The sequence below is a fragment of the Leptopilina heterotoma genome, unplaced genomic scaffold (genome assembly GCF_015476425.1).
Source record: "Leptopilina heterotoma isolate Lh14 unplaced genomic scaffold, ASM1547642v1 Lhet_113, whole genome shotgun sequence".
Classification (NCBI taxonomy): Eukaryota; Metazoa; Arthropoda; class Insecta; order Hymenoptera; family Figitidae; genus Leptopilina; species Leptopilina heterotoma.
This window is the reverse complement of record NW_025110832.1, coordinates 1,134,561-1,154,530: the sequence shown is the minus strand read 5'-3', so window position 1 is coordinate 1,154,530 and position 19,970 is coordinate 1,134,561. Positions and strand designations below refer to the sequence as shown.

Here is a 19,970-nt window from a genome sequence, read left to right as displayed (position 1 = left end):
GCCAATAAAAACGTGTATAATATTGAGTCACATTTTTACGTATAGCTTATCCTGCATAGTAAATGTGACATCTTACAAGAGTTATTAAAGTTGAATTTAAATATTTTATTAGATAAAGCTCAAGCATAAAATCGAAGTATATTAATAAATTTAATAAAGCTACTAATGCGTCAATGTCAAACTTTGTGGTATCGTAAATCATTTCATATGAATAATTGTTCACATCTTAAAAAGGTAACATTCTTTTTTTCAAGTTTCATCTTTCCTTTTTTTAATTCTGAAACTAATTTGAATATTTCATAATACACATGATTCAAACAGTCAATTTCTATATTTTTCGTCAACTAAATAGACAATATTGCCAGCTTCTATTCACAATTTAAAAAATTGTTTAATTATTCAAATAAAATAAGAATTTATTACACAGTGTCCGAAGATTCAGAAGGAACATTCAAAAAATTGAATCCAAACGTAGAAAAAGAAAATTAGTGATTCACCCAGTAATATAAGAAGAATCTTACGGTAAGTTATTTTTTCTTTTGAATTTTATTGTAATTCCTTATAATTATTTATAATTTTTAAGTTGTCTAATTGTGTATCACGAAAATAAGATATCAGTTTGTTAATTCAGTTTCGAGTAGGCACGAAACTAAGTTGAAAGTAAATTATTTTCAATAATTACTTACAAAATACAAACTCATTGAGGCAAACTAAATTTTTTTTGTTGGTTTCTTGTCTACTATAGAATCACTTCTGAAAGTTGACAGACCCCACTAAATTAAAATATATTTGGTAAATTAATAAATAATTGATCTTGAATGTTTCATAGGCGATGGAAACTTATCCTCATATCATTAGACATAATTCCAACAGCAGTTCTTCTTTTGGATTTGAAGTACTATCTGAATATGAATTGCCAAAGTCTGCATCGGAAGTATTTACAAATTACTTTGCTACAACATTGGGACCACAGGTTGCAAGACAGTTTATGCGTTTTAACAATCAAACAGTTGTTGACAAAGCAACCGAAGACATGCTGCACTTAGTTGATCCATTCTGGTACATTTCATTTATTTCACATACCGAAATATTTTAATCCCTCAGCAGTCGATGGCGTATGCAATAAAATTTTTAGCTCAATTATCCGACGGATTTTTATGAAACTTGTTACTCGGGGGTTTTTGGGGTCGCTGAATCCGAACTTAGTGTAAGCTTTAGAAAATTCAAAATGTCGACCAAGATTTTTAAATTAAATAAAAATTTAATTAAATCTTTTAAATGGTTTCTTCTGGGTTTTTAAAGTCGCTAAATTCGAATACCACATTTAATTTAAAATCCAAAATGGTGGATCCAATATGTCGACCAAATTTTTTTTAAATATTTACCAGATTTGCTTAAAACTTACGGGCAGTTTATAAACTACGCCAAATTCGTAATCAGCGACCTCAAAAACTGTAAGGTAACATATTTTAATTGGTAACTCCAATGAACTTTCGAAAATTTTTTAAAATAGTCGCCATATGCTTCAGATTCGCTTTTTATCCATGCACTAATGTAATTATTTTTCTCACAGGTATCAATTTCCACCTCTAAATCCTTTATGGTATTTATGCTTAGGCCTTGTGATTTTGGTATTAGGAATTATAGGAGTGTGTGGAAATTTCGTCGTTGTGTACATCTTTCTACTGACTCCATCTATGAGGACGCCGAGTAACCTCCTCGTTATTAATTTAGCCTTCTCTGATTGTGTGATGATGTTTATTAATTGTCCTCCAATGGTGATCAGTTCTTACTATCAAACTTGGGTTTTAGGTAAGCATATTTACATTTTATTTTGTATTGAATGTAGAAAACAAAATTGTTAGATTAGCTTGTTCAGGCGATCCTATAGAGATAATAAATACATCGTTTAGAGTTAAGAGACTAACGTGGATAAACGATTTATTATATTAAAAATATGTCACTATTTTAATATTACTAATTTTACATTTTAGGTCCTTTGTTCTGTGAAATATATGCGATGTTTGGATCGTTATGCGGTTGTGCTTCGATTTGGACAATGACAGCTATTGCTTACGATCGCTATAACGTAATTGTTAAGGTGAGTGATTTCTATTTTAAAAAAACTAAAGATTACGTTTTTTTCTGTTTTATATTATGTAGAATTTTTTCTATTGTTAAGTTGAGACTACAATATGCATGTCCAAATTAAAAATCAAACAACTGCATTGTTGAAATTGTATAAATGTTAAATATCCATTTTAACAATTTTATATATTTTGTTAAGATACTTAGAGTTGTGAATGAAACTTAAAGGTGTAAAATGGTGTAGATAAATAAAATTTTCAAAAAATTAATTAAAAGGGCATGTCCGGCACACCGCTTACAATAGCAAGAGCGTTAATTCAAATTGTCATCATATGGCTGTTTGGACTTCTTTGGGCTATATTACCCATGGTGGGATGGAACAGGTATGATATTCTTGAAGATATATACCATTATAGCAAACAGTCCTACTCAAAATTCCTTCGAGGGTATAAAATAAGGTTTTTTAACATAGGATAGACAAAACTTACAATCAAATTGTGCGTGATTCTTTATTACTAAAGAACTAAACAAAACTATTTTAATCCCAGGTACGTTCCTGAAGGTAATTTAACAGCATGTGGAACGGATTATTTGGCTAACGATTGGGGTTCGAGATCATATATTTTAGTGTACTCGTTTTTTGTGTACTACATGCCACTATTCACCATCATTTACAGTTACTATTTCATTGTGTCTGTAAGTTTATTCTACATGTTGAAAAATTTATGAATTAGTAACATCATTCAGAAAATTGAGAAACATATCTTCATTTTATTTGTCCAATAATTGAGTCTCAACACTGTAAAAAAATCTGGGACAAAATCTAAATAAGATGCAATTTTTTTATCTTGTGTCCCACTGACAAAGACGTCTTTTTTGCGGTGTAGTAAAATCAAATATAAAATAGAAATGCAAATTTTGTTTACTGAATGATGTTACTTCTACTTTTAAGAATTGTTTGTTGAATATTTATTGTTCTACAGACAGTAGCAGCTCACGAACAAGCAATGAGAGAACAAGCTAAGAAGATGAACGTTGCTTCTTTGCGATCTGGAGAACAATCTGGTGAAAGTGCAGAAATAAAACTAGCAAAGGTAGCTCAACAGTACCTAATTGTGCAATTTTGAACCCGAATTTTATAAAACTTTACCGTAGATACTACGGGCAGAATTCCATGCGAATTTTCGTGTGGAATAATTTTTCTATCAATTCTGAATCCATTTTTCTTAATAAAATCATACGAATTACTATCAAATTATGAACGAATTCTGTTTCAAAACGCCACACGAATTCCTATAGGAATTTAACCTGAATTTCGTGCTATTTTTGGTGAATTATTTTCACCGGTTAATTTTTTTTAGTTAATATTACAGTACTCTTACTTTTTCTATACAGGTTGCTCTAACAACAATTGGTTTATGGTTTATGGCCTGGACACCATATTTAGTAATTAATTATATTGGAATATTCAACAAGGGTCTTCTCACACCATTATTTACAATTTGGGGTTCTCTATTCGCTAAAGCTAATGCTATTTACAATCCGATTGTCTACGGTATAAGGTAGGTATTAAAACATTTACCGTATTTCTTTTATAGAATATTTTAATAAAATTTGTTTAGTTTATATCCAATTAATCTAGAAGCCGGTACAAACATTGTACTGGAACAGCTTTCTAAAATATCCCCACAACTCCACTGTATGTAAGCTTGCCGCAAACCTGCTCAGTAAGTTTGTAATGCAAGCTGACTTACTACAATGGAGATAAGGACATTTTGCTACTTGCAGCAAGCTTGCCATGCAAGTTTATAAATTTTGTCTTAAAATTTCAATAACACTTGAAATTTCTATTTATTTTCTAGTCATCCGAAATACAGAGCTGCTCTCAAAGAAAGACTACCTTTCTTCGTTTGTGGAGAAACAGGCGACGGAGCACCAGCTGCAAAAGCTCCTGCTGCTGACACTGTCTCAACGAACAGCAAAGCATAGAAATAAAATATCAAACCTTAGTAACCTATTTTAATATTCAATGGAAAAGAAAGTATTCATCAAAGTGGTTTCGTATATTGGGAGTTTGCGAACACTCCCAATACGATTTCGCCAATGCTTTTTGTTCGCGTTGAATTCTATCTTCTTTCTGTCCTGGTGGCAAGTGAACTAACTAAAAAATACCATTAGTAAGAAAAAGATGGTCATATCTCTCTCTCCTTTTCTTGCTAATGGCATTTTTAGTTTGTCCACTTGCCACCAGAATTATCTTAGACAGAAAATAATATGGACCGAGTAGACGATATTGAGGAAAACCACCTAATACGGTTCGGAAAAAAATTAAATTAGGAGTTCGTTTACCCCCAATACGAAACGGCTCTGCCAAATACTTTCTTTTTTACTGGGAACATTTGGTTACATTTGTTTACAAGTTAAAAAGAATTAATTACTATTCAATTAATTTAAATGAAACTCCCAACTATTGCTAAATAGGGTAAGTGCATCTGTTACGGCGAGTTTTTAATAATTCGATTATTAATTAATTATTCATTATTTATTTTAGTTTTAATTGTTGTTTTATTATTTAAATAACATTAGTTTTTAGTTTAATAAAGACGTAAATTGACTTCTTTCATTATAAATATTGAATTTTCTATTTCAAAAGTATCAATATAGTTCTGAACCGCGCCGTAACTAAGTGTACATTTACCCTACGTGTAAAATAATATAAATTACTCTAATTTTGTATTCACTGAAATCATAGCTCATAAACGCTAAAATCATTTTTACAAGTTAGCAGTTTGTATTACATATATATATATAAGAACGTGTAAAAAGTAATCTTTAAAAGATTTGTCAAATTGATTGAGGGAAAAGTTTTTACATTGTCGATATTACTGGATTAATTAAATTAATCACCTCATATATACATTAGATATTTATTTAAATCAATGCATTCTAAAATATTTAGTATTTATTAATTTATATCCCAAATTATTATCTATAATATAAATAATAATTCCAATATACATGCAAGCTTACTTTTATGTTTTTCTGTCTATATTTCTTAATAAATTTTTAACTCCAACTTCGATAATTGTTAAGAAAAATTTATATTCCTTACAAATTTTTCTCTCAGACTATAGAGTTTAGAATTTGTCATAAACTACGGCATTCCTTATGTTATAGAGGGGGGTGAAATTATTAGCTCAAGATCCATTCTTTTATGAATAATATATGTATTTAAAATTTTTTCAAATATATGTAATATTTATTTTTCTCTAATTATATAATAATAAATACTTCCAAAGCAATTTAATAAATTAATAAAAATAATATCAATATTTTGAATTTTCCATTAATATTTGAATTTTAGGAACTTTTTCTCTCCAGATGGCACCGAACACCCAAATTTTCTTGCAACTTGTGTATAACAGAATCTGAAGGATCTTCTGTCCACCATTAACCCTTTTTTACGAAAAGCTTATTTTTATCTATTTTTTAATATTCTTAATAAGGATTTTCAAGTATACAGACTTATTTTACAGAGTTTAAACTATATTTTAAAAAATTCTTTAGTTTGGTCAGATGAAAAGTTCAAAATTGATTGAGCATTGAAAAATGATCTAAAAAAAAGGTGTGTTCTCCGAGGGTTAAAAGAAATAACTATGACTCACGCATAACATATATATGAATTTATATTTTTATATATTATTTAAAACAAACTAACATATTTTACAAAGTTCGTAGAGACAGTTATTGCACTTGAACACTTCATTAAGCCCATATGAAAACCAGTTTGTAATCAAGTTGAAAATATATATATATATATATATATATATATATATATATTGATTTGAGCGATAAAAGTTTTTCAGTTTTTAAACCAGTTTTCAGTTTTAAAAATAGTGTCAGTACTTAAGAAGGTTGACCTGACTTGAACCTCATTTCAAATCAGTAACTTCCTTTTCTATTATGACTGATATTTGAAATCATTGGTACAGTTTACTACTAGTGAATATTTAAATTTAGTGATCTAAAATACGAAGATTGCCAGAGACAATTTTATTTTCTAAAATTGTGCCAGACGGAAGATCTATACGATCTCCATGATTCGCTATGATGATGACAGTTCCCCTCAGAGAAACATCTTTGCCAAATGTCACATCACCTGACACTGTTAAATGATCCAATTCTAAAATATCAGGAACTGTCGCAAATCTAGTGAGAAATTGTTGAACCTGCGAAACAAGACTTTGATTAAGTCGCAGTAAACAATTACTTTAAAAATGGAATTTTCTTACGGAAATTCATTATATTTTTATTCAAATGGCTGAAGGATGTGCATAAAAATTAAAAATGTTTTTTATTTTTCCATCACTCACCTTAGAAAAATGATTATCGCCCAATTTAATAAACGGTGTAGTAGGAAACATTCGTTTAGCGCTCATTACTAAGGAACCACTGCTTAATGTATATAAGTTACTCATAACTAAAAACAGATCTGAAGTTTTCTTTACTGGCAAAAATCTGCTTCGTGGAACACGTATACCTAAAAAAAACAATGACAATGTTTATATTCGGTCACTGTATTGGATCCGACATTTTCAATTTTGTAAATCTGACCTCAAATTCATAATCAGCGACCTCAAAAACCCCCGAGTAACAAGTTTCAAGCGATTTCAAGTAAATTTAAAAATTTTTTTTAAAAATCTGACATCAGATTTTAAAAATTTTAAATGGCGGATAAAAATTAAAAACTGTTTGGATTTGCTTGAAACTTGTTACTCGGGAGTTTTCAGGGTCGCTGATTTCGAATTTGACATCAGATTTTAAAAATTCAAAATGGCGGTTCCAACATGGCCGAATTATTTTTTCAAAAAATCGGTCGAAATTACTTTTTTTTAAATTTATTCAACATATCAAGTCAGACATTTTTAATTTTGTAAATCTGATGCTATTTTTGTAATCAGCGAACACGAAAACCCCGAAGTAAGAAATTTCAAGCGATTTTGATTAATACTTGAAAAATAGTCGGCCATGTTAGATCCGCCATTATGAATTTTAAAAATCTGATTATATATTATAATTAGTTTTTGATAAATGAATATTCATTAATAAAACTTTGTTTAAAAGATGAACATACCAAGACTTCCTCCAAAGGATTTCATAGCCGCTCCTACAGCCGTTTCTAATTGAATAAAATTTAAGCCAGTTTCGGAAGTCTTCTCATTGACAATTATTTCCAAGTTCATTTCAGTAGATTTTAGAATTCTATCGATTGCTGAAACATGAATTAAAAATTATCAAATTAAGCAAAAAATAAAACAGGCTATGATATAAGAATGAATTAATGAATGAATATAATAATCTTAATTAGGCTTGACTTTAACGACTTCATGATGAGTTAAATAGATTTCAAAAGAGGTTATTATGACATAATTATTGTTAATGCGAATATATTCTGATGAAATAAACGACAATGGTTCATTTGTTAGACGACATACCTAAATGTCGAAAAATGGAAACTTATTACATACCTGTAAGTTTCACCCACAGATTGTTTGTATTAAAATATTTAAACTTTTTTATCGATTTAAATTCATCAACGTGATTCTTAGGTACTTGAGCTATTTCCAAAAGTCGCAATTTATTTTCATACGAAATGAGAGTTCCACCCTAAAATACAAACAGTATTCTGTTCAGGCGCAAAGTAAATACTTTCTGATCACGAAACTGTCAGAATATTTTTTAAATCCAATAAAAGTACAATGAAACATACTATAAATTTGTATTTTAATTATTTTACATAATTAAAGATAAAATTTAAAGAATCAAAAAAAAGGAATAAGTAAAAGAGTATTTCAAAGAATTTTATAAAAAAACACAAATTCTTAAGAGTTAAATTTCGAAAATTTGATGTCAGGTTCAAAATCTCTTAATTAGCGATCTTAGAAACATACATTATTTATTTACACTAAACTTAACATAATAAAAGTTACATTACCTTGACATCAGCTCGTGTTTTGTCAGTTACTTCCATAAGGAATTCGATATTTTGAGATCTATCTTCTTTTATGAAAAAATTTAAGATATTCAAGTCAACAGTAGCTCCTAGATTATCTATGTTAGAAATGAAACAATAATCTCGGCCCTGTAAAAATATTTTTATAATAATTTAGAATAATAGACAAGAGAAAATATCTAAGAATTTATTTTTAAAAAAACCGAATTTGAAAAATTTATGAGCCTTGTCATGATTATAAATAATTAATAAATAATAATATGATAATAAATCTTTATTATCAACTCGAGTAGAAATCGACAAGATATTTCTAACAACTTGAATGTAAGATATTTTTGATTAAATAATCATTTAATCGTTTACTTCAATGAAATTTGACAAAATTTTTAATTGTTTCAATTTTTTAAAACTATTTACAGAAATACAATTATTCTTAAAAAATTTTAATTACATTTTTTCAAGAAACAAATTATTTCTGAATATTTTTTGTTGAACAAAAATTTAAAAATTTGTTCTTATTTATTTTTTCACAGGAATTAAAGTTTTTAATAATTTCAATGCAAAACCTATTGAAATTTAATTATTTCTAAAAATAACAATTGTAATTCTTCCAAAATTCAATTATTTTTTAAAAATTTTTGAATAAAATTGATAAAATTTTTTAAAACTTTAAGAATTTTTAAAGAAAAATAATGTAATTAATAATTTTTTAAAACAAAAATTTTAATCTTAATCAATTTCTTTTAAATTATTTTCGGGAATTCAAGTTTATTTTCACAAAAATTTTAATTACTATTTTTCAAAAATCTAATTTTTTCAGAATTTTCAAATTAAATCTTTCAAAGTTCAATCATTTTTGCAAAATAAATATTTAAATACTTATTGTTCTTTATTTGCTAAAAATTTCGAAATACAGGATTCCTACAGAAATGCGAATTTAAAATTCCATACCTTTTCCATGATTTCCAGGTCAAATTTTTGCGAAATTCCAGTGGAATTTTAAATCTAATTTCATTATATTTGGGCTCTTTAAAAACACTTTACTTATTTAATAGTCTCCACCCTTTGGTAAAAATTCTAAAATTATCAAAAATTTTCAAAATTCAAAAATCCGATTTTTTTAAAATTCTACATTTTTTCTTCTCTTTTATGGCATTCAGCTTCATTATTTTTGTGCTCTTGGAAAATACTTTACTTATTTAATAGTCTCGACTCTTTGGTAAAAAATGTAAAATTATCGAAAATTATCAAAAATTCGAAAAACCGATTTTTTAAAATTCAACATTTTTTCTTCTCTTTTATGCCATTTAGCTTCATTATTATTTGAATTTCTATTCAAGAGAAAAAATGGAAAACAGGAAAAATTTAGAAACTTTTAAAAATTCCATGCCTTTTCCATGATTTCCAGATTCTGTAGGAACCCTGAAATACTTTTAATGTAAAACCATTTGAAACATTTTTTATGAAAATTTGAACTGCAAGTCTTCCAAGATTCAATTATTTTTTAGAAGTTTTGATTTCAATTTAAAAACTTTTAAAAATTTATTCATGTCTAAAGAATCCTACTTTAACACTTCTAATTATTTTCTAAATTTTTAATTAACATTCTTCTTTAAATCAATTCTTATCAGAGTTCAACTACGAGAATTTAATTATTTAAATGCAAAAATAAATAATTCGTAAAATAATTAATTATTTTTAAAAATTGCAACTGCACCTTTTTATTGAGTTTTTGAAATTTGGGTTAAATTTTCTTACTTCACTTATTTTATTATTTACAAATTGACTGTTAAACTTTCGACCATATAAAACAAAAAATTGGAATAAAAAAACACTATCTTCACGTGAGGACAGATTATCTCGATTATTGTTATATAATTTTTCATAAATTCATACTTAATCGAATATCAATAAAAAATTAATTGTTTCAAGAGAATCACTTATATGTTAATACATTTTGATGTATTAATATAAATTTTTCAATTATTTAATGACGGCAATTGTAATTATAATCTCAGTTATGTTTGTATATATAAAATTTTTCAACTACAACAACAAAATTTCAAAATAAATTTTGAAAACCTGATAAATGCAAAATTTTTTTAAAATCGCTTTCGGCCTTTTTACTGGTGTATATTCTGCCGTAAAATTATGAAGTTTCACCAAAATCGAAGAATTGGGAGTCAACTTTGACTTTTTAGACATAGACCGACCCCATAGTTGACTATGGGGTCGGTCCATGTCAAAAGATGCCACCTCGTGGAAAATCACCCATTTAATAAATTAAACAGATGAAGATAGACTTTATCTAATTTAAAAAGCGTTGAATCTTACCTGCTGAATAAACCTATCTAAAAATCCAGAATTTTTAAGGCTTTCATAAAAATCTCCATGCCCAGGTGGATACCAACTGAAAATAAATATTACTTAACCATATAAATAAGACAAAAAATTGTGATTATCAATTATAATTTTGTATCTGAAAAGTGCTATGGGTCAGAATTCGTGAAATTTTCACAAAAAATAAAAAGTATTTTTTTAAATCGAAATGTTGAAAAAACATTTCCATTTTATTTTTTAATTCTATTTTTATTTCTATCTATTCTATCAACATCTAATTCTATTATTTTTAATATTCAATAAAAAATTTTTTTTATCAAAGTTATTGCAAAATGAATTTTTTTGCAACTTTTTTAAACAAAATGTTATTTCTTCTAAATGAATGAACCGATTTAAATGAACCAAGCGCGAGTTATTAAAAAATAAACCGCTCGGTTCATTTAAATCGGTTTATTCATTTAGGAGAAATAAAATTTTGTTTAAAAAAGTTGCAAAAAAATTCATTTTACAATAACTTTTATGAAAAGAAATTTCTTTTCTGTTCTTTGGTAGACACATTCCTAAGGTCAAAAAGAATATGTTTTTTCAAAATTTCGGTTTAAAAAAAATACTTTTTATTTTTCGTTAAAATTTTACGAATTCTGACCCCTATTGAAATTTTAATTTAAGAGAGATATAAAGCCGCTTAAATTATCAATGTTTATCTCTGGTAAAAATTTGAAATATGTCAAAGGCCTTTGTCATCTGCACTAAAGAGATTAAACCGACTAGTGTTCACACATATATGCGTGAGATGCTCGATTAAGACATGGCAGACCGAAACTCATTTACTGAAAATTCATCTTACATATTTGATATAAAAAATTACAGAACTTATACGATTTCTTTGAACCTAACCGTGTGGAAGAATTTTATGGAAAACGGCAATCTTCATCTCACGAAGGCTTTTAAAATAACCTCCTTAGTGAATATTGCCAATTTTGAAACTTTATTAAATACTTAAAATAATAATAATTAGATATACACTAATAATTTTATATACTATTACGTAAAATTAGATAAAATAACTTACGCTTCCAAGTCTTGATCAACATTACAATTTACAGCGAGTGGAAGAAGTGACTCTTTAGAAATTCGCGGATAGCAACTCTGTTTAAATATATGAATCTCAACATTCAAATTCTTATACTTTCGGATTATTTTTTGCGTATCATGATCCGTATTAAAGGAGTTCATTAAAATAAGAGGCACATTTACGCCGTAGGTCTTGTTTAAATTCTGCAAATTGGAAAATAGATTTAAACTTAATAATGCTTGAAATAAATCAGTAGCAATGCTTTAATTAAATCAGAAGCGAATACAAATAATTTACCTCAATTTGTTGAACAGTAAGATCCAAGAATGTAAAATTGTTACGAACAGTTATCACTGATTTTGGACCATGACATCCCATGCTTGTGCCAAGACCGCCATTTAATTTCACGACTATTAATTTACTTAAAAGTTCCTTAATTTCCGCTGTACTCGGCTCAGTTAAATTACAGTAATCTTGAATCTAGAATAATTGTGAAGCAGATTTTTTATTAAAAATAACAATGATTCGTTCCAAGAGATCGCACCGTGTGAAGGTTTCAATAATACATCCTTCATACAGTACAATCTCGTTATAATAAAAAGAGTGCAAAATGCATACGGCCGTGTCAGGTAACTTTTGTATACGATCCCAATCTAAGGAAGGTCCTTCTTCTTTTAAAAATCTCTTAAATAAATGTTTAAAACCTTTGAATTCCTTTCCGAACGCTTCTTTCAGAGGGCCTGGAGCTGTTTCTTGTAATCTGTCAAGTTCAGTTTCTAAATGATTAAAAGCATCTTTTTTAGTTCTTTCTCTAAACTCCTGATTGTCAGAAGGACATCGTTGATGACCTCGTAGCTGTAATCAAAGAACAATTCAATTTTTTCATTTTTCTCAAAACTAATGTCAACAAAAATTCAATTTCGTTTTTCCCTATTTATCTTTTCCCTGATTTTCAGGTAAAATTTTGATTTTTTTCCTAACTCTAAAGAATATTTTGATTCACTCTAAAAATTATTAAATATTGTTAGTGTAACTTCTTTGAAATCATTTTCATTTCAATTTAATTATTATTTTCTAAAATTTTTAACTAAAATTTTTCTGTAAATCAATTATTTTTAATAATTTCCGAAAAATTTCTTTGAAAATTTTCGAATTTATTTATTTATTTATCCGTTTGCTTACAATTTAATTTTACGAAATTTCGATTTTTGGGAAATTCTTCAATTACGTAAATATATATTAGAAAATAAAACACTTCAAATAATTTCAAAAAAAATTCAATTAAACTTTTTCAAAAAAATTAATTCTACAGAATTGTTAGTTGAAAGTATGAAAAATTCAGATTTTCAAAGATTTTAATTTGAAACATTTTCCAAATTCAATTATTTCTAAAAATTTAACTGAAATTCATTTTTAAATAAATTTCTATATTAGAAAATTCTACGAGAATTCAATTATTTAAATGCAAAAAAAATTTATTGAATAATTGAATGTTTCTCAAAATTAAATTCTCATAAAGAATTTTATCAACAAATTTTTAAATAGTCAAATTCTTTTGACGAATTTTAATAAAACTTTTAAGAATAATGATATTCTTCGAGGAACCCAATTAAAATTGTAATAAAAATAATTGAAATTCTGCGATGAGTTTTATTATTTATGAAAATAATTGAATCTCTGTAAGAAACGTAAATATTTTTGAAAATAGTTGAAATTTTGCCCAGAATTTTATTAAAATTTTAAAATAATTAGTTCGGAGAAGAATTTTATCATTTTCAAAGATAATTGAAATTTTAACAAGAATTTAAAAAAATGTTTGATTATAATTAAATTTCTGCGAAGAATATTAATACATTTGAAAATAATTAAATTTCTGCAATTATTTGTAACTTCTTCAAAATTCAATTTTATTTTTTTTTTCAACTAAAATTCTTCTATTATTATTTTTAATAATAAATTAAATATATATATACATATTAACAAATTTAGCTAATTTCAGAAGAATTTGAATTATTAAAATTTTTCAAAAATCTAAGTACTTTAAAAGTTCTAATTAAATTCATTCAAAGCAAAATTGAAGTTTTCTAAAATTTTACATTGAAATCTTTTGAAGTTCACCAATATTTATGAAAATTGTAAACGCAACTCTTTTAAAATTCATTTATTTTTACAATATTTAAGTAAATTTATTCATGAAATAATTTCTAAGTAATAATTTAATGATAGTTCTTATTCAAGAATTAAGATATTTAAAAAGAAATTATTGTCAGAAATAGTAAAAATTGAATGTTTTGTATTAGAATTCGTGGTAATTTCATAGTTTATGAGGCAAACGGAAAAGACACCAAAATTCAGAATTTTCTTATAAATTCTAAAAATTTAATATTTTCCAGTACTTTTAATAAAAGTCCCTGACTTTTCCCTGACCTGAGGCAACCCTGAGATATATAAACTATATTTGAGAAAATTAAAAATATTAGAAAATTTCTACTAAGAAATATTCTTATTGTTTAATAATAATATTATCTAAGACTTTTTGATATTCTTATTTCTTCCTTAACTATATCAAGTCAATTATTTTGCATATTATTAGCATTAAAATTTTTAAATAATAGTTGTACATAAGTCTGCAAAATTAATTTCAAAAATAGTATATAACTTGAAGAGGTCAAAATAAAAAAAAGATTTTTCATTTATTTCTATGAACTGTTTTTTCAAGTAAGGACAAATTTTATGCCCTTCACTAATAATTAGTGTGTATAGAGACGATAATTGACACTTTTTGATAAAATACTTTTATTTCAATAAATCCGTAGTGACTCAACACTTTGCCAAAACGTGTTTTTTAAATACATAATTTAAAATGTCTAGAAATTATAAGTTCCAAAAACTGTAAATTCTTAACTGTTCATAAATACATGAATTACATCGAATACTACAGAAATAAATTTCTGAGAATGGCTAAAATGTGATAAATAACTGTAAGTGCCAAAGTCTGAAATTCTAATCTCACTATTTTTCCCAAATTAAAAGTACTTCAATTGAATGAATGTAAAAACTATTTCACCCCAGCTCAATTCGTTTAGTATTTTACAGGAAAATTAAAGAAATAAAAGTTTGCAAATTAATATTATACAGCAGTCACGTGACCCAACAGTCACATGTTGTTAATTTTGAAAAATATCCAGTTAAACTGAGTTTCGCAGCAAAAAATATTCCCAAACAATTAAAATTAAATTAAAAATTCTATAATTTCCAACAAACGTTTTTATTAAAAAATGTGAAAATTTAAATTTTGCAAAAAGAAAATTTGACAAGTACGCAAAAAAACTAGAGCCCAAAACTTTAATTTCATCAAATTAAATAAAATTGAAAACAGCAAGTCAAAAAAAATAAAAGTTATGAATAAAATTATTTCAACGGAAAGTTTAACAGAACAATAATAACAAATTTTTGTATCATTATGATTGTTTTTAGTGAAAAAAAACCTACTTCTAGAAAGTAATCCATATTTTTTTAATGTGATTGTTGATGGACTCTTGCACTGCACACGCGATTTTATAAAACAGTTGAAATAAACATTGACAACGAAAAAAATAAATAGAAGAACCAAAAATTGTTTTTGAAAAGAAGAGTTAAATATTTATCAAGCAGACGACACTCTGAACAGAACTATTCGATTTCTGTCCCCAGATTACGGAGTATTTTCAGTTATATACTTAAATAAAGTCATGGATTCATTATGATTACTCATCTGTATGATATATCATTTTCCCTCTTTATTTATCCTATTAGCTAAGAGCTTATATTGTATTCATGATAAATGCATTTCTTACGCAACGCTTCCACTATCTCATAGATAGATTAAGAGTTTCCATATTCTTTCATAGTGTCATTTCAAAAAAATACAAGAGAATTCAAATATTGATTAGATTTTCAAGTATTTCAAGCTCAATTTTAAACTGCCTTTAATAGAACATATATTTTATTTTGTTCGAGATTAACATTTTAATTGCCTCCTCTTATCTATTTGAACAAATAGTTCTTATTGGAATACTAAATTATAGCATATTTTATGTAAAGCAAAAAAAAACACATGCGTAAATTTAATTATTTAATAACGATAAAATATCAATATTTTAATTACCTACTATTTTTTTAAACAAAATTTATCATATTTTATTGCTCAAATTTTTGAATGATGTAAAATGAAACTTTGACGAGTCAGAACGTAAAAATTATAAAGTTTCAAATATATGACAAATGTTTTTTCGTTACAATTATTGCTTCCTAATGGAAGCGTTGTTTAACCGAAAATTTTCAATCTCTATTTTTTGACGTACACTTTATGTTTCTTGACCTCGGGAATTCAAAAATCACATTTTTAAAAAATTTCATTGCGTATTACATTTTTATAAATATCTCGAGACTATAAAGAGCTTTAGGGATAAATTTTTTTTCTTATTTTACTCCAAAACTATTTTCGTCATTTCAATTCAATTATTATTTTCTAGAATTTAGTTTTACCTAAAATTCTTCTTTAAATTAATTATTTTTAATAATTTTTAAAAAGATTCTTTGTGAATTTTCAAATTCATTTGATTACAACTCAAATTTACGTGAAGTTTCGATTATTCGGAAATTCTTCAATTAAATATATACATATTAGAAAATAAAAAGTTCAAATATTTCAAAAAAATTCAATTACCTATACTTTTTCAGTTTAAAAGTATGAAAAATACAAATTTTCAAAGATTTTAATTTCAAACATTTCCAAAATTCAATTATTTCAAAAATCCACGCTGCAATGTTTTTAATATTCAATTATTACCATTATCTAAAATTGTAAATGAAATTCATTTTTAAATTCATTTTTAAATCAATTTTTATTAGAAAATTCTTACAGAATTCAATTATTTCAATAGAAAAATCAATAATTTATCGAATACCTAATTGAATGTTTCTTAAAATTTAATTCTCATAAAAAATTTTAGCAACAAATTTTTAAATAATTGAATCCTTTACAATTATTGCGAAGAAATTTATAAAAAATTTGTAAATAATTGAATTTTTGCGAAGAATTTTATTACTTTTGAAAATAATTGAATTTTTACAATCATTTGTAATAACTTTTTAAAAATCAATTTTTTTTTTTAACTAAAATTCTTCTATAACTCCATTATTTTTAATAATTAATTAAATGTATATCAAAAAACGTAACTAATTTCAGGAGAACTTGAATTATTAAAATTTTTCAAAAATCTATGTTTTTTAAAATTTCTAATTAAATTTATTCAAAATTGAAAGTTTCTAAAATTTTAAATTGAAACCTTTTGAAGTTGATCTATTTATGAAAATTGTAAACACAACTCTTTTAAAATACATTAATTTTTGAAATATTTAAAAGTAAAATTTTTCATTAAATAATTTAGAATTAATTATTTTATGATAGTACTTCAGGAATTAAGTTATTAAAAAAGAAATTATTGTCAGAAATATAAAAAAATTGAAGGTTTGGTATTAGAATTCGTGGTAATTTCATATTTTAGGAGGAAAACAAAAAAGACACGACCAAATTCACAATGTTGCTGCAAGGTTACGGTACTATCTCGGTATAAATAAAAAGGGAAATAAAAAAGAATACATTTAGACAAGTGGTTTTTAATAATTGAATCCAAGGTCAACAATAATAAAAGTGTCAAACGAAAAAAAGATAAAATTTAATAGGTATAAAAATAAAACTAAAAATCTTAATAAACGATAAAAATGTTTAATACCAGAAATCATAAAAGTACAAAGAGTCAGCAAAATTGTTAAAAATAGTACCCAAACATTACGAAGAAGCACAGAGTTAGGAGAATTATATTAGAAAAAACGTAAATGATCAAAATTAAATTTTAAAATCAATTCCGTCTTATTTTATAGATAAATCGAAGCAATATTTCAGTATAATATTATTTTGGTATATTGATGTAAACATTCTTTAAATGTGCCACAAACATTGAAATCAATGGAAGAAGGAACTATTCATTCATAACTTGAATTTCTTTCACAAGAGAATAATCAGAAACTAAGATAATTAATACATTCCATATCAGTTTTATTAATGAAATCAAATATAGGATTTTTATTTCAATATAGTTTAGACAAATAAAAATTTTATGAAAATAACAATTTTGATTTAAAGATTTAACTAAATAAGCGTTATTCAGTAAAGAGAAATGTATTCTTAAAATATAATTCTATTGAATAAAACAGAATATAGGTACAAAAATGAAAATTTGGCTAAATTAAAAAATTCAGACTCATGAGTTTTAGAAAATAAATATTCTCCATATAAAAGCAAATTTTAAATTTGTCTGTTTACGTAAAAATATACTTTTAGTTGATGCATTTAAGTTTTAACTAGAGTAGATACTTTGACATCGAGATTAAGACTATTTGACCTGAAAGGGCACAAGAACGCAATAATAAAAACAACACGTCTTGTTAGAAAGACGAGTTACATTTAAGCCAGCAAAGCCAATGTCAGTTCATTTGTTTTTTAATAAACTTTAATAAAATTGTTATTTTAAATAAAAAAGAATATAGGTAATAACATTTTTATTTTTTATATTTAATTGAATATATTTTTTTAGCATCGAACCAAAACTTTCATAAAATTAAAAACCTTGTAACCCATTTTTCATGTGTTACATGCGTATAAAAAATTCATTAAAATTATTTTTATTTTTTTTTATTTGTAATAAGAAACGATCCTTTTAATGCAAGATGATTCCTTTAATAATAATTAAATTATTATCCAAAGTCAAAAAATCAAAAATAAATCAAAACGTTCAAAATAAATAATGAAACATGTGAAAAAGCAACGTTTTTACTTTTTACGCTATAAAATCGGAATTTAAAATGTTAATGTTAAAATCGCAGGATTTTAATTATTTACATAAATAAAATAAAATTCTTCGCAAAAATTCAATTATTAATATAAATAATAAAATTCTTCACAAATAAAAAAAATCTTCACAAAAATTCAATTATTTTTGTAAATAAAAAAATTTCAATTATTCTATAAAATTTTAAAAACAATTGTTTCAAGAAAAAATACTATTATTTTCAACAATTTTGGTAAAATTCTTTACAAAAATTCAGTTATTTTTTTCAATATAATTCCAATTTAATTGATCGATTAATTTAATTATTTTTAGAAATTTAAAATGTTAAGTTTATCTACTTTCGATTCACAGTTATCGAAATAAGCAACTCAAAAAAAGGACAATTTCATTCAAGGCAACCATTTAAATTTTTATATCTCAATTTTTTTCATTGGATTTTTAATTTCTTTGGACTTTTTTACCAGGACAAAAAATAAGTCCAAAGTGAAACTATTTTTTTTTTACTTTGGATTTGATTTTTTGGTTTGGACTCCTTGTCCAGATACCTTAAAAAAACATACAGTTAAAACAAAAGTTAGTAGATCAAGCTTTATATTATTTTTAAAAATATATCAAATTATTCTAATTCTTTTATTTGTAATATTAAGCTTTTTTATGAATGTAATTTGATGTTATTGATTTCCTTTAAAGAAATTATCCTCAATCAATGACAACAAAAAAATAAACAAGAAAAATAATTTTAAATGCTAGAATTATTTCTATTTTGACATTGATATCGCAATTTCTTTTAATTTTAACTTTATCTAGATGAATATACATTTCGTTATATTTTTATTAATTAAAATTCTAAAATAGAAAATATGACCCTTCAAAGTGAAAGGTACCAATCTACCAAAAATTTCAGGTTATGGTTGTTAATTTTAAAATGATAATTCATAAAGAGAATTAACTCTCAGTGCAAACTAATGATAGTTAATTTCTTATTATATCCAATATATTTGATAAAATTAGTTTTTATTATATAAAATTTAAAACAGCAGCATTAATTAAGATGAAACGATCATGAACATAACCTAAAATTTTTTGGGATTTAGTATTTACGAATAAAAAAATTTTAAAATACCGATTTAAATTATCCCGCTCTAAAATATAATTGACAAGGGGGAAAAATGGATCTTTGACATAGGTCTTATTTCATATTCCTACGTATTATTTACAGGTAAAATAAATTAATTTTTCATTCAACCATTTCAATTTTTAGTGTTAATTTCTTTACATTTTTCTAAAAGAGAAAATTTTGAATACTATTTGATAAAATTTATTTGTACAATTTGTTTAAAAACCTCACCTTTTTTTCATCGACTTCCAACATTTTTAAAAATTTGTCTTTTTATCTGTAAATATAACGTTGTGTTTCAGTGACCTCCAATGTAAACAAAGGTCACACAATATTGCATGTATTTTAGTAGTAAAACATTCCAAATGTAAAACCACAGGGAGAAAAAAATATCAGAGATTTGTAGCAGACTAGTAGTAGTACTTTTGCACGCACTCTGTCGTC

The 19,970-nt window shown here is 25.3% G+C and overlaps 2 protein-coding genes across 4 annotated transcripts; one reads left to right on the top strand and one right to left on the bottom strand.

Moving 5' to 3' along the window:
• The first annotated feature begins 169 nt into the window (after positions 1–169).
• LOC122505547 (rhodopsin-like) lies at positions 170–5,384 on the top strand. Of its 2 annotated transcripts, XM_043617259.1 has the most exons (10): positions 170–234; positions 428–522; positions 830–1,059; positions 1,574–1,812; positions 1,995–2,101; positions 2,365–2,471; positions 2,637–2,784; positions 3,072–3,182; positions 3,484–3,650; positions 3,951–5,384. In XM_043617259.1, the coding sequence occupies exons 3-10, from the start codon at positions 833–835 to the stop codon at positions 4,075–4,077; spliced, it is 1,233 nt and encodes a 410-aa protein (XP_043473194.1). In that variant the 5' UTR covers positions 170–234; positions 428–522; positions 830–832; the 3' UTR covers positions 4,078–5,384. The 2 variants fall into 2 exon arrangements, with proteins under 2 accessions (XP_043473194.1, XP_043473185.1); XM_043617250.1 differs by having other exon boundaries at positions 193–522.
• Positions 5,385–5,756: 372 nt separating this feature from the next.
• Positions 5,757–19,941, bottom strand: LOC122505652 (UTP--glucose-1-phosphate uridylyltransferase). 2 transcript variants are annotated; one of them, XM_043617425.1, is made up of 10 exons: positions 19,758–19,941; positions 12,135–12,371; positions 11,814–11,996; positions 11,514–11,719; positions 10,436–10,511; positions 8,084–8,230; positions 7,617–7,755; positions 7,223–7,360; positions 6,462–6,628; positions 5,757–6,317 (listed from the first exon to the last, which is right to left on the bottom strand). In XM_043617425.1, the coding sequence occupies exons 1-10, from the start codon at positions 19,779–19,781 to the stop codon at positions 6,105–6,107; spliced, it is 1,530 nt and encodes a 509-aa protein (XP_043473360.1). In that variant the 5' UTR covers positions 19,782–19,941; the 3' UTR covers positions 5,757–6,104. The 2 variants fall into 2 exon arrangements, with proteins under 2 accessions (XP_043473360.1, XP_043473368.1); XM_043617433.1 differs by lacking the exon at positions 19,758–19,941 and adding an exon at positions 15,009–15,223.
• Positions 19,942–19,970: the final 29 nt, after the last annotated feature.